The sequence below is a fragment of the Mercenaria mercenaria genome, chromosome 15 (genome assembly GCF_021730395.1).
Source record: "Mercenaria mercenaria strain notata chromosome 15, MADL_Memer_1, whole genome shotgun sequence".
NCBI classification, from domain to species: Eukaryota; Metazoa; Mollusca; class Bivalvia; order Venerida; family Veneridae; genus Mercenaria; species Mercenaria mercenaria.
The window spans coordinates 38,825,036-38,840,214 of NC_069375.1; the positions used below are offsets into that span (position 1 = coordinate 38,825,036).

General features: G+C 33.7%; 1 protein-coding gene and 2 non-coding genes across 3 annotated transcripts in view; 1 reads left to right on the forward strand and 2 right to left on the reverse strand.

The window, feature by feature from the left end:
• The window catches only part of LOC123551662 (pappalysin-1-like), a 46,504-nt gene extending 32,439 nt beyond the window's left edge, over positions 1-14,065 (forward strand). The window contains exons 8-22 of the mRNA XM_053524192.1: positions 2,850-2,982; positions 3,338-3,494; positions 3,989-4,158; positions 4,510-4,638; positions 5,136-5,221; positions 5,641-5,822; positions 6,333-6,413; positions 7,175-7,400; positions 7,847-8,093; positions 8,331-8,521; positions 8,888-9,098; positions 11,085-11,250; positions 12,598-12,736; positions 13,374-13,462; positions 13,856-14,065. Coding sequence (XP_053380167.1) covers positions 2,850-2,982; positions 3,338-3,494; positions 3,989-4,158; positions 4,510-4,638; positions 5,136-5,221; positions 5,641-5,822; positions 6,333-6,413; positions 7,175-7,400; positions 7,847-8,093; positions 8,331-8,521; positions 8,888-9,098; positions 11,085-11,250; positions 12,598-12,736; positions 13,374-13,462; positions 13,856-14,065 — 2,417 coding nt within the window. The remainder of the gene's footprint in view (positions 1-2,849; positions 2,983-3,337; positions 3,495-3,988; positions 4,159-4,509; positions 4,639-5,135; positions 5,222-5,640; positions 5,823-6,332; positions 6,414-7,174; positions 7,401-7,846; positions 8,094-8,330; positions 8,522-8,887; positions 9,099-11,084; positions 11,251-12,597; positions 12,737-13,373; positions 13,463-13,855) is intronic.
• Trnap-agg (transfer RNA proline (anticodon AGG)) lies at positions 509-580 on the reverse strand. The gene has a single exon. It is a non-coding gene; the product is annotated as a tRNA-Pro (tRNA).
• Positions 1,666-1,737, reverse strand: Trnap-ugg (transfer RNA proline (anticodon UGG)). Its single transcript has one exon. It is a non-coding gene; the product is annotated as a tRNA-Pro (tRNA).
• Positions 14,066-15,179: the final 1,114 nt, after the last annotated feature.

Here is a 15,179-nt window from a genome sequence, read left to right on the forward strand (position 1 = left end):
CCATACAAGACTTAAAAGCTTATGTCACTATGCTGTGACTGGAATTTGCAAATTTTCGGACTGTTTCAAGAAAGTTTACCATTCATAGTAAGGAAGCGACACTTCATGGATTAGGAGTCTAGTCTTGGCTAATTGTCCAGGTGAAATGTCCACGCTGTATCTACGTTTTCCAAAATGATTCACTTATAATCATAATGATGCTTTACTTTATCGAAAGGATCAATAAAAGATGTCAGGAGAATAGTTTTTAAAAATGTCAAGCAAAAAATAACGGGCTCGTCCGGGATTTGAACCCAAAGCGAGAATCATACCCCTAAACCAACGAGCCGCCAATACAAGCTCTTTTCTGTTCGTAATGTCGAACATGACAGATGTCAAAGTAATTATATTGGCGCATTGGTAAAATAGTAAATGGTCAATATTTGGTCTGTCTTAGGGCATTGAAACGAAGAAATAAATACTGACAAGAAAATGTTCTCTGCTGAACATTCCCGGTATACTAAAAGTTGGGCTCGTCCGGGATTTGAACCAGGGACCTCTCGCACCCTAAGCGAGAATCATACCCCTAGACCAACGAGCCGCTGTTGTAATAATATTTTTACAGGCATGTAAAATAAATATATAATACGGGTTTTTAAAGAGAAGTTGCCCATCTTTATCAACTTTATGCCGTACAATATTAATTATAATGGAAAAAAGGGAAAATATTGCAGATATTTATGTGTTGCTTAAGTGTGAGAGGTCCCGAGCCCTTTGATTTTCACGTGGTTTAAACCCAAGTTTAGTAGAGTCCGGACTCTATTTAATATAACCACTTCTCTTTTAAGTCTAGTCATTTTTTTTTCGCATAAATTATAAAATAGAGTTGTATAATGAATATGCAATGTTGCAATAAATTTTACACACGTTTTAATATTAACCAGGTATGTCTTTGTCTTACAATATAAATCCGTTTAACACGCCCAAAGAATGGGTAAGATCATGTGTTTATGTGATAACTACGACTCGTTGCTCTAGCTTCGGGTGCGACAGGTCCCGTATTTAATTTCCGGACAAACTCATTTAATGTTCACAATCAAAGTTAGCAAGAAGTCACGACAAAATATACATTTCAGTTCTATTTTGTGGGTAACTTATAATTTTTACTTTTCTCTTGATAACGCTAATTTAACGGGAACACATGCAGATACAGCCTGTGTCTTTAGTATATCTTAGACAACACGCAAAATGACTGCAATTAAATGTATTTTGTCATTTGTTTGATTCCTTCTATCATCTATGACTTCAAAGCTTATGGGTCACTATTTTTGGCTCGAATTTACCAGTTCTAATACTTTTACAAGAACATTATCAATTTTTATTTACATTTAATTTAGTAAAACGAAATTTCGAGTTACTAAGTAGTGATTTTGTCGTAATTAAAAGTTCATAGCTCGAAATTAACTCAATATTTCGAAAAAGTTACTCGAAATTCCGAGTTGGAATAAAATGCACCTGCCTCTAATGAACATTTCGCACAGTGATTTGTAACACACGTGCTATAAATTATTACGTTATAGAAACATGATTCAACATTAAAAAATAACCACCACTATTTTAATCTTAAAATCTTTATTTGGAGAAGGTAGTGAAAGATATCATCTTTTAATATCAAGTAAAAGAGATGGGCTCGTCCGGGATTTGAACCCGGGACCTCTCGCACCCAAAGCGAGAATCATACCCCTAGACCAACGAGCCGCTATTGAACATAGTGAGGTATCTGCTGTTACTTAAATACCGACTTTATCTTACATGACGTGGCACTGTCTTATAAAGATCTTCAGTGACTGTTATCTGTTGCACTGGCTTGACCGACGTTTTGATACAGTCTTTTCCATTAAGATAAAAATATATAAAATTCTTGAAGTGTGTTCATCTGGTTTAAAATGATTCCGGCTAACAACATGTAAAATGTACTTAATAAACCTGTTTAATGCAATTTGTTTTATGGCGTGCTTTGTAAAGTTTATAGTTTACCAAAATCATAGAAACTTTTGACCTGATGACATTCTGTGTCAGAATCCTTAAGGCTAAACGTGAAGCTTAAATGTGGTTAATCAGATTTTGGTCAATAAATATATATTTTTATAAACTAAAACATCTGATCATCTGCACTTATATATGTTCATTTATGTTCAAAATGTTAGATTTTTACTAGTCTAATGTTCTTTCTATATATTTTCTCTCCTAGTTGCCCAACAGAGATAGAGTTATTTTAGCATAAGTAAAAATTGGATAAACATACTCTAGGAAATGATATGAATATAAGATTTTTATGTTTATAAAAGTTGCATTAACAGCTATCTATCTTTTTCTAATTCATTAGAAAAGCAAAAAAGAAAAATATTAATACCTCCCTCTGCTTATCTTTGATAGATTGGAAATAAATCAATTCCATAACTTTACCCAGTTCTAAAACTTCTAAACTTTGGGTTCAGATTATTGAAATACCACAATTCCTTTCAAATGGAAATTTAGTAGAAATTATATGTTATATTTCAAGAAAACAGTGAGATCAAGGGTCGGTGTTAAGAAATTTACTTCTCAAACGCGTTTTAATAATTACAGAAGTCGTTCATGCTAACGAAATGAGACATACTGTAAAGTTCGCAATAGTTTATAAGGGACATGGCTTGCCCTACCCAAGGGACAGCGGGAAATGAGAAACTGAGCAATTATTCACATTCAAGCTTTATTCGATTCTCTTCAGATTTTCAATATTTTTCAGAAGTTTGATAATTCTTTACATTAAACACCAAGTATGCTTTGCGTCAATGAAATAACATATTTGCCTTTTCATGTTTTTGCAGGTTTTCCGGATGCTGATCATTGTAAACCCAGTAGGTATGCATGGAAACCCTATCATTCCAGTACACACCCAGGATGCGACTTTGATTCTTGCTGGATAGAACTATGGTTTAAACAGCCAGTCATACCATCAAGGTATGTTTGATTTTATCATTGTTTCAGGTAAACATTTACTACATTGCATTTTACTTTACCAAATTCGTGTTACCACTTTTGTTTTCAATTTGAGATATCAGGTGCATTTTGACATTTGTAGTGCTGCCTCTTGGTATTTTGTTCAATATGCCTATTAAATGTACATTGGTACATTTATATCGATTTACTAATATTTTCTTTTAAAAAAAGGTATGGTAACACCCACTTTCATTCCATCTTTGTGTCTAGTAAAAAAATAATACTGATCCGGTATAAACTAAAACCCCGATTTATGATATTTTCTTTGAATAAGTTACGGTTACTCTGAGTGCTGTATTCATTTTGTTTTTTAAAGAGTGAGTATTTGGGTGGTCGACATTCGCGAAGACACCGATATTTACGTTGAGGTGATAACAGTAGAAGGTGAGACTATACCACTAGGTGATGTTCCAGCATACTGCGACATGGAGACAACCGTTCTCGTCAGTACTGACAACAAACTCATAGACAGGGCAAGGCATTATATGTTCACGCTTGTGTTTTTTTTAAAGATATTTGAATATTGTTCGGTGTGTTCTTGTCTATTTTTGTTTCGTTTTCAGAGTACTTTTTAAAAAGTTTGTAAAAGTTTGCGAAAATGTTGATATTTGAAATAGAATTGGTATTATTATGTGTTTATTTATCAATCTATTGCAAGAATTGAGTTACTGAAAAACGATTAAAAGATAAAATCACTACTGGTTTTTAAGAAATAGTTAATTTCGATTTAAAAATCGTATTCATCCCAAATATAGATGGCCGAAACTTTCTTGTAAAAATGGACATCAAACTGTAGATACGAACACGCTGATTAAAAATAATTTTATTTTAGAAAGATGTAACGGACGGAAAACGTATATGATAAATCTTGTATCTATCGACAAAAATGTGTAAATACAATTTTTAAATTCACTCTTAAATTGAACTTTATGATAGCAAATACACATGGCACTTGCCTGTTCTGCAGGTGAAAATACACACCATGGATAGTTATATAGCGATTGATGCTGTGGAGGTTGTATCACAACCAGATTTTCCGACGTGTTCCAACAAAAAGTTTCCAAAGTACAAGATAACAAGAGATCCACCATTCGACATTCAATACGCAATCACCGATGACAATCAACTGATCGATACGTAGGGCAATTTAATTCTGAAACACCATATAAATCCACTGTTCCTTAGAAAATAAAGTATAACTAATTAAAATCCTTATTACAAGAATTAACGTTTGAGTTTTTCGTCCACCTATGTTTTTAGATATTCTCCCATAATTATTTGATTTAGTTATCGTCTAACATTTAACTCATTTATTGTTTGATTTCTACCTACAAAACCGTAGCCCGGCTATGTTAATATGACAGTGTCTTTTGACTTAGTTCCTTGACTTATTTTGCCTTAGGTATCAAATATACACTATATAGTTTCGTCTTTAAACTTGTCATTCGGCATGTTTTAGTGAATTATGTCTGCCTTTCAATGTTATAGAGCTGTGAAGTATGGGGTCACATACAGATATATGGTTCAAACATTATTGGAATCAAGAGCCAGTGTAAACTCACCACAACTCGTATACACTCATGGCCAACCGTTCTGTGGTGATGGTCTTATAAATGGGTAAGCGATATTACAGAAAATGACAGACATTTACCATACTTTGGATTAGCATATATAAATGACATTTATCCAATTAAAAACAAGATATGAGGAAGGCGTACATTAATATAATTGATTTATGTATGGAATAATATATTGAAATGTTCGAGGGAAATATAGCATCTGCTAACAGCGATAAATATGTAATTGCTGAAACTGTTTTTATAAAACAATGTTACATTTGGTCAGAAATAACGAAATTAATGCTTTATGTAAATTGTAACGATTGTAATTGTAATTTAATTGTAATTGTAATTGTCTGACTAGAAAGTAAGAATGAGCCTAAGAATCAAGAAGTTGTGTGTTTATACTCTTAGTTTCTTATAACTTTGTCATTTCTTTTGTTTAATGATTGCAATATTTTGAAAAAGTGAAAAGCGCATAACTGATAGGCGGTATAGATTCTCCAAAATGCGTATTTAATAGATGGTAAATTATGGTAAGTTAAATTTTGATAGAGACGAAGAATGTGACGATAGAAATGCGGTGGATGGTGATGGTTGTTCAATGGATTGCACAACGGAAGAGAGCTTCCTATGCACAGGTTTGTTTGTTGAAGAAAGATTTTTATGGCGGCCATCACTTAATCTCGCCACTTCAGCTGTCTTGTTTTCTGTGCAGTGTGATAAAACAAAGTAGTTCAAGTTCATATGCAAGTGACATTAAGGACAGAAATGGTTTAATTTTCCAAAATAATATCGCATACATGTATTGTGAAACGCATGAATTACAAGAACGGATATACATCTATTGTTTTCGATGACGAAGTAATTTTGTCTTGCTCTATAAAAATACCATAATTTAAAGATACTGACATAGTTCATAACGTCATAGGTATATATTATATGAGAAACCTATTTTAGATAAAGCTGATGTGAATCTTTAATTGTTGATGCAAATAATTTATGTTTTCTTTTCTTTAAAACTGAACATTTTATGAACATTATTGTTTTAAACATTTAGGTTCTCCTAGTTTATGTTCTGTGTCACCGATCGACACATGCGATGATTCGAAACAAGTGTGTGGTTTAGACCCTCCTGAAGGGTTCTTTGACCAGTGGGCGATAAAGGCCAATGCCAACCCAGAGTACCAAGGAGCAGACTGTCCCGCCTCTACTGTCACAGGAAAACTGGATAGAATGCAGGTTGTTTTTATTATACGAAATGTTAATGAGATAAACGTATAAGGTGCTGTTTTAGTAATACAATAGAGGTAAACTGTAATGAAATTCTATTTATTTTATTTATTTTGTTGGGTTTAATGTCGCACCGACACAATTATATGTCATATGGCGTCTTTCCAGCTTTGATGGTGGAGGAAGACCCCCCCAGATGCCCCTCGGTGCATTAGTTCATCACGAGCGGGCACCTGGGTAGAACCACCGGCCTTCCGTAAGCCAGCTGGATGGCTTCCTCACATAAAGAATTCAACGCCCCGAGTGAGGCTCGAACCCACCTCGGTGAAGGGCAAGTGATTTGAAGTCGGCGACCTTAACTACTCGGCCACGGAGGCCCCAAAAAGTTATACACTGTACCAAAATATAAATAATATTTTCATAGGTTTGAAAACAATATGTTGTTTCAGTATTAGGGAACTTTGTTTTTAAATAAATGATCCTTACCTTAAATGACATGGTAGTATTCCTCTATTGCAGAAATGTGATTCCCGTCCAGTTGATAATTTCTGGCGACCTTGTGGAGAATTTCTCGACGTGACGGGAGACTTCTGGATCAAGGTATATTCATAGTATCCATAGAGGAGACCAAATATTATACATTTAAACAAAATTGGTAACATAGCATACAATTATTAAAGACACTCAGATATATTGTAACTTTATTTAAGAAATAATTTATAGCAAAAGAGTGCTTTAACACGATGGACAGTTATACGTCGGGCGTAATAATTTGTCGTATTATTTGTACGACGTATTACCGCCCGAGTGTATAAATAGTGTTAAAACACTCTTTTGCTATAAATTATTTTGATTCTAATATGTCCTTCATCTAAAACAATAGATAAAATATAGGAGCGCTCTGTCTTGGTCGCAACAAACACTTTGACGTCACCCCACGTTAACGTGACGTCATTCTAGCGTAAGAGTGTTTTAACAGAGACAAGTATATTAGAATTAAAAATACATGACTATATCTTATAGACTCAGATATATAATCTTAGTTATCGAACTGTCTTGAATCATGTAAAATCACGAGAGGCGTTTCTGACCATTTACCTATTTGACCAAAGTCTTTACGTCTAATATTTATCTCTCTTTTGTTCGTACAGATATCTATAATTGCTGGACTGAATTCTAAACTTGTTTGACTAAATTCACGTGCTGTTTTGTATCATTAACCAAACAAAAATAGACGCTATTTTAGATAAGTCGACTGACACTGTTTTTTTTTTGTTTTTTTTTTTGTTTTTTTCATTTTATTTTTCTTTTAAGAGACTTTGCGTTTGCTTGTAACTATCACGTATCTTCTTGGTTCTCAGGTACAGATATATAAACCTGTTGTAGCAGTGGCAGTGATAATACATCTTGCTTCTGATGGGCGTTCGGTATTCGATCAGGATAAAAAGTCGGTACATGTGCAACTGATAAACACGGATGATGCCATCACTCCTTTGACCCCTACAAGTATTCCAATTTCCTGCGAAGAGAATCCTCTTCTTGTACCAGTAATTCAAGATTTAAGCCAACCTTTCCACCTTACAAAAGGTATGCCACTGTTAATGAAATGAAATTGATAGCTCTGACAAATTACAAAACTTATATACCCCTTGATAAGTAACAACTTAAATATACTTGACTGACTGAAAGACACACATTTAAGCCGAGGTGAAGTTCTAATAAATGTCTTTTTGACGCAAACAATCTAACTTAAACGAAAAAGGCTTACACAATGTCGGGTTTTTTGTAATATTGTTCCATTGGCGGGAAAGGAACATGGTATAACATTTGTCATTATACTGTGTCCTTAGAGACACTGTTAGTTCAAGCTTTCGGGTTAAATCGTACCTATGAGAAGCAATGTGCCACCTTGAAAAAAATGCGTTTTATAACTTTACCATGTAGCCCATCGTATATTATGTATACTTAAGTAACGACCATGAAATCAGAAAGAATAAGTGTTATAGAAACTTATTGTGGTAATGTTTCTGCAGGTGTTAGAATAAGCTTCACCTATTCGAGTATAGGAATGTATGCTGTACGGATCAGATCCTCTCCATATATAAACCCACCTGGAATATCGTCATGTACAAGCACTGAACTCTACCATCCCCAGCATGGTGTCTGCATTAGTGCTAAATGCTCGAAGAAAACTTGCAACGAATTTCCAGTCAAATATGGCGAGGCTGTATGCTCCGGTCTTGAAAATGGAGATTCCTGTAAGATACAATGTGATAAAGGGTATGACTTTTCTCCAAACTTTACAGAAATGTAACAAACCTAATACCGTTTTCATGCCATTTCTAAAATAATTTTATGATTTTTTATTATTTTTCGAGTCATATAAGGCAAAAGTGTCACAGTGTTATTTTTATACATCATCAATACATAAAAGGTTAGCAAAAAAGCGAGTTCTGAATTCTATCGGGATTTATAACATTCTTGAACAATATGAGTAAAATAGGTGTTTGTTTTTAGGTATTATGTAGACGGGCATGAGAACAGAGCTGAATGTGTGGACGGTGTTTGGATCACTTCTTCACCGTTGATATGCTCACCTGTCGATTGTGGAAGGCCGACCATCAATCTTGCTACCGTCGCATGTCCCGACGGCACCATTTACTCTAAAAAGTGTCATTTCAAATGCGACAAGCCAGCCTCACTGATTGGTAAAACATTTAGTATAATTTCAATACTATTTAAAGTCAGTTGCTGCAATTCTCAATTTAACCGAAGTTAATATTCGTGAACATCTTCGGAATATTTCGACGTGTACAAATGCTCTACTTTGGCTGAATGTAGTAAATATTTTTATACTATTTAGAATAAGCATTCATGCGAATTACATAGACGTCAGTATTCTATAAACAAAATAACAAGAGTTCTACAGTCATGAGTCAATAGAATTCAACTAATGCTGGATACAATTTATTCCCACGTTTAATATTTCAGTTCAATTACAGATTTTCCTTCATAGTGAAACTGAAGTAAACAACCACGTTCATTTTTATGATATACTTCTATTCAATTGTTAGGTGAAGACACGAGTTTCACTTGTCAGAGAAATGGCCGTTGGTCTAAGGCAAAAGCTGCATGTGTCGTCCAATGTAGCGCTTTGAATCCTGTCGCCTACGACAAAGGTAAGCTGAAGACGACCTCATGTATTAAAGGTCCTCAGCCTGTAGGCACACAGTGTAAAGTTCGATGCCAGGAAGGATACCATGTCCAGGATGAGCGAACAAAAAGGTATGATTAAGGAGGTAGGTTACCTTTTTACCAGGGTAAATTCAGATTAGTTGAACCGCAGTGATTTTTTGTATTTCGTGTAATTAAATGTTTTAGCTGCTACAATTTCAGTTCCGTTTATCTCTGTCCCTTCAAGTACAATTTTTATCCAGGTTTGAAGTACATGACCCTCTTCGGGTATTTTATATAGAAAGAAGAAGGAAAATGCGGATATTTAACACTTTTCAGTGTATTTTGGTTTCATTGTTATCCGTAGAAGTCTGCATAATTAATAGTTTTACTAGTATGCGCATTAGCTTTCTAATAAAAGCTTAAAATGTATATGTCGCGGGGCTCGTGTTTCCATGGTAACGCATTTTCTCTCATTTTTTCAAGAATTATGTATGAAAACGGGGTTTTCGACGGCTTCAGTGCCATTCTGTTATTGACCAACATGGAATATTTGGGTAATATGATTAGCAAAATACCAAGAACTTTACATGGTACTGTGTTTTTCTTAAAGTTTAGAGTAACCATGGCAACAGAGATGTTTAAAATAGCTTATATGTTGCTTTTTATCGTAATTTCTTATAAAAAATATTATATAAAATTATCTTTCTTGTTAATGTAGCTTTAAAACATCTTATTTCTAACGTTAGTAATATTTTCGTATGAATTGCAGTTAATTTAACAAATTTCACAGCTTAAAATACTTACAGCAGTGCCCGTCGTCTGACATTTTTATTGAAAAATCGTTCTGCATGCTGCTATTATTCTCATGGATATTGTTGAAATGAAAATAAAAAGCCGAAGCTGTGTTCCTTAAATAGACCAGTGTCAACGCTTTTGAATTTTACAATTAGACATATAGGTCACGGGCTTCGTTTCCATGGTAACATCAATTTAATTCAAGACACCACAATTTTATACTGAAATTTGAACAATTTTAGAGCTTAGTTTTAGTATTTAAGTAACAAATTATCAACGGAAATTGGGAAATATGTATAACAAATCGAACTGCCCAATTTTTATTTGTAAATTACCGTAATAAGTTACCTTTCAGCCAACTATATTCCCAATCACATCAGTTACTATCACACATTTTCTTACATTCCGCATAACATTTCAATATAATTACATAAAAGAAGCAAAATATTGATCATTTTTCAGAGCAAAAGACTAATAAAAAGTATTTCAGCAAATAATGATTGTTTAAAAATAGTTCAAATAAAGAAAAAGCACAGAATAACGTACTTTCAAAATAAAAGCCATTAATTTTGCGCGGTAACTGACACGTAACGTCATGACGTCAATGACGTCATTTTAAGGCAACAATGTTTTGAAGCGTTTCTGCGGCAATTCATTCATTATTTCTGCATTATTAAACCATTAAACATAAGATTGGAGGCAGGTTCAAGATTTATTTCCAGAAGAATGGATATACAAACACATTTAGTTTGTCGTAAACATCGTCGTAAATCGTCACGATAGCTTCCGGTTGGACATGCGCACTTACAAATATCAAGGTAACCTACCTCCTTAACAGACACAATTATTAAAAAACAGTAACCCAGTAAAAGTCAATGGCGATTTAGGTCCTGAAACATTACAAAGGAATAGAGGAATTTATGAATATAAATACGTCTGTCCACAAACTTGTACCACATATATCTCGACGTAAAAACATTGTTTAAATATTAGATAACGAATATCAATGACATAGCGTAAATTCGGGTGAAGAATTGAAAATTTATTGCATAAATGAGTGACATTGGCGTATAAATTACCCTTACGTCGTGAAGCAAGTCTTTAGCCTGGGCAATTTTTTAAAACAAAAATCTTTTTATGATCCTTAGGCAATATATGTGTTCATATTAAAAGATCGTCACTTTGAATATCCTCGTGTAAAATTTGGCAATATTTTGATATTTTCTTGTCCATAAAAGAAACTTATAACTTGAAAGTAAATTAAAAAGAATCATTTTATTTACATATAAAATATTTCAGGAGATTCCTTCGCATTATATGTGATGAGGACGGAGAATGGTTTGGGCCGAAATGTATTCCGAACACATGTCCACCTTTGCCAAGAATGTTCACCGGCGCTTACACATGCACCAACGGCTTTCAGAGTGGCAGCACCTGTACGATGAGCTGTCCAGATGATTTGACGGTTTGTTTATAAGAATATAGCCTTCTAAAATATGATCTAATGAGAAATAATCATTGTCATTGTAATAGTTAAAGATATATTTTGCACAAATTTCATAACACATTCTGTATAGTATATATGTCAACATAAATTTAACATATATCACATGTTTGAAATCATATAATATATATAATATAATATTGCATAATTTTGGTAGTATACAAGTGTGGAAACATTTCGATATTGACGTTGTTTTTAAGTGTAGACGTTGGTCGAAATGACTTGATTTATGATAAGTAAAGAAATAATGATGCAGAAAAACCTAACATGTAATAAAGAACTTAACTATTACATGTGTATTTTGCCACATTGATTTTGTTCAATTACTTTAATACATTTGATACGAATAGACACCCTAATAATATCCTTTATTTTTATGTGTATGTACAGTACTGTGTGGAAGGTATATACTATTTGCACACAATTATAATACTTATGTAATGTGCGTATATGTATGACAATGTAATTTTACTAAAAACGGGAAGTGTTTTTTAACAAACGAGTGTTTCAAGGTGAAACATTGAATTGTAATCGCAGCTTTTAATACTTATAGGTTATTAGCTTTGTATCTGGAAATATGCACGAGTTCTTCAGCGGAAATATTGCGCGACTTTAGGAGCGCAATATTCTTCCGCTGATGAACGAGTGCATATTTCCCGATGCAAAGATAATAACCTTTTTATTACATACGCATGAAAACGTATAGATATTATTTAAATGTCATACATTTGTTCAACAGCCTGAATAGGATTGACAATACTGAACTAAAAAGAATAAAAAATAGTGCGAAAACACACACTGAATTACGTCACGCACCCGATATGAAATTCAGGCGTCAGTGTATGGAAAAATATTGACGTTTCCGGTACCAGTGTAACTTAACGGGGAATAAAAACGAGTATGTAATAAACAGCTTATATGTTATAACAAAAATATCTGGATTCAACTCGATACCCAATAATTATTAAAAAACATTTAGCGAAAGAAACCCATAGAACAACTTTGGTTGGAAATTTGCCTTTAATATAATATTCATGTATCCTGATAAGACATATCAAAGTTTAGAACTTTGATATTTCAGTTAATACAATATTTAACATACATTGTATATGCAAACTTAGGTTATAGGAGGTGGAGCACTGATGTTTCAGCAGCCAGCACCACTTGTATACTGTCGGTCTAAACGTGCGATTCTAGAATAATCGTATACATTATGTGTGACAATCAGCGCCTGTTTATTTTCTAAACCAAGATATTTTCTTAAATGTTGAACACTGTCATTGCAAACCGACGTATCTACTTTCACAGGTGTTTCAGACAACGACATGCATGGCAAGCGGTGAATGGAATGGGCAATTACAGATATGCCCACTAGACAAAGCTAAAATATGCCCTGTACCAGATATGAAAGTTAACATCAGGGCAGAATGTGATAACAGTCAGCCTGGTAATATTTGTGTGGATACAAATTCAAATCTTATACAAAATCCTTTCCACAGTGACTACGCTTTCTTTATATATTTTGAGCTACACAATGTAGATGCGCCTCAGTGGCCGAGTGGTTAAGACCGCTGGCTTCAAATCACTTGCCCATACAGAAGGACGGTGGTATTACCAAGGTGCTCGCCCTGTAATAATGCTTGGAGGGGCACCTAGGGTCTTCTGCTACCATCAACAGCTTGAAAAAAAAACGCCATATGATCTAAATTGTGATGGTTTGACCCTATACCCAACAGAAATGAAACAAAATACTCTCAGTATTTGTTTATGTCATATCACATAAATGTATAGTGTTTAAATAGTATTAATGCAATTAAATGAATATATTAATAAACAAACGTTTTACACCAGGTTTAAAGAATAAATAAAGATTCCTGTGTATTGCAAGATTACACGCACTGTCTGCTATTTTAAGCCATTTAGGTAAAAGACGTGTTCAAAGTTTCTCAGAAATGTTTTTTTGCAATTTAACTTTAATAAATTCTGTACGCAAATTACAAATTTATGTCAAAATATCGACTATGAATAGTGTGGAAATGTAATTCATATAGGTGAGAAAAAAAATGCATTACTTTAACTAACAGGTGCAGAATGTACAGTGGTGTGTCCAGACGGTCACATGCCAGTTTTGAAAACTTTACAATCATCCACAAATAGAAACAACCATTTCGATGTTACAGACAAATAGTGTGTACAATGCTAAAAAAGTGGATCAATGCAGAATTCATGTAACCTGTAGAGTAGCGGTTAAATAATATTCAGATTGCCTAAAATATAAACTTAATTTTAACGTACTAAAACGATCAGTCGTATATGTTCAGGCAGTTGAATAAATATGTATAAGTCAAAGAGGCTATATTTTAGAGAATCGTTCTTGAGAAAAAAAAGTCGTTAGGAACTTTGTGATTCCGTTTGCGCTGGCTGTAGTTTTTTTAGCATACATGGTAAAGTCAGTTTTTCACTAGCTTTGTAATTCGTGAAAGTACGGGAGTTCCGTGTACTTCGCTAAAATACATTATTTCAGAGGTTTCCTGTTGGATACTTATCTTGACACAATCTGTTTCAGTTTTCAATCAGCGACGGATTTTGCGACGCAAGTAATAATCGAGACGTATGCGATTGGGATGGTGGCGACTGTTGCCCATCAACGGTACAAGGTGGTATGGTTCTACCTATGCCGGAGGACTGTACGGCTCAGTGCGAGTGTAGGGACCCACTGGCTATAGAGAACAGAAGGCGTAGAAGGAGACATAAATATCCGTATTGGTTGTTATGATGATAATATTAACGATTTATAAATATACAATAACTTGTTTGTAACTCTCACTTTGAGATAGAATAAAGATGTTGATTTTGGTTTTCAAACGATCGATGTTTATAGTATATATCTGAACACTGTTATAAATACATTGAAGATATGTGATCACCACCGTAAATATGTGTCTTAAATTGTCGAATAAATGAAAATATTTAATTCAGAACAGTAAGTTAACTATATACACGAACTATAAAACGGTATTCTACAAATGCAAATAACTTATACGAACGTTCTTGCAAAATAGTGTCGTCTCGAGTCCTATACATAGTTAAGCTAACTGTTCCAAATGTTATTATTTCCACCAATTTTTTACGAGTGCAGTGTATCTTCATGATGCGTTGTAATGTATAACTTCTCTGGTAAAAAAACTTACATTCTAGACAAAGTAACAGAGTATTTAGACCGAAAATGTCATTTTATTGAAGTACAAATTGGGCTTGCATACAAGCTGTATTGAAACTAACTTTATGGGTTAGTGGATGTGTTGTAAACAATGCAAACGTTGTCATGATAGGTTTGCTATCTTGTAACGATGATTGGTTTGTATTATGCTCTGCATACTATGTGTACAAATGATTTACAGTGTTCAACAAAGCACCGTAATGCTTGAGCTGCAGATGCGATAGTAGGATGTATTCAAACACAGTTATGTATACATTTTAAATGTGCAGGTTTCCGAAGGATAATGTCACAAATTAATCATTATTCACATATAATTTTACAATAATTGTTTTATAAAGTTATATAATTCCTTCCTAGCAAGTCTATACATAGATCATAGATGTTGCTAATATGTCATGGAACCATTATTACGATATTTATAGATATACACTTGCATTCAATAAATGTTTTATTACATGACAGCAGAAATAAATTTTCTCAATTGTTTTCCCCAAATTTTGACTTAAGTCCAGCAAAAATAGGTGTTGAAGTATAGGCCAGTTCATAGTACACACTAAATGAATCGGCTATATAAAAAGGGAGTAATGAATAATGCTATATAAAGTTCCCTAAATTTATATGATTTGTAGACCGTATCATAGTACTTTGATTGAAGTGATCTGTGTAAAAA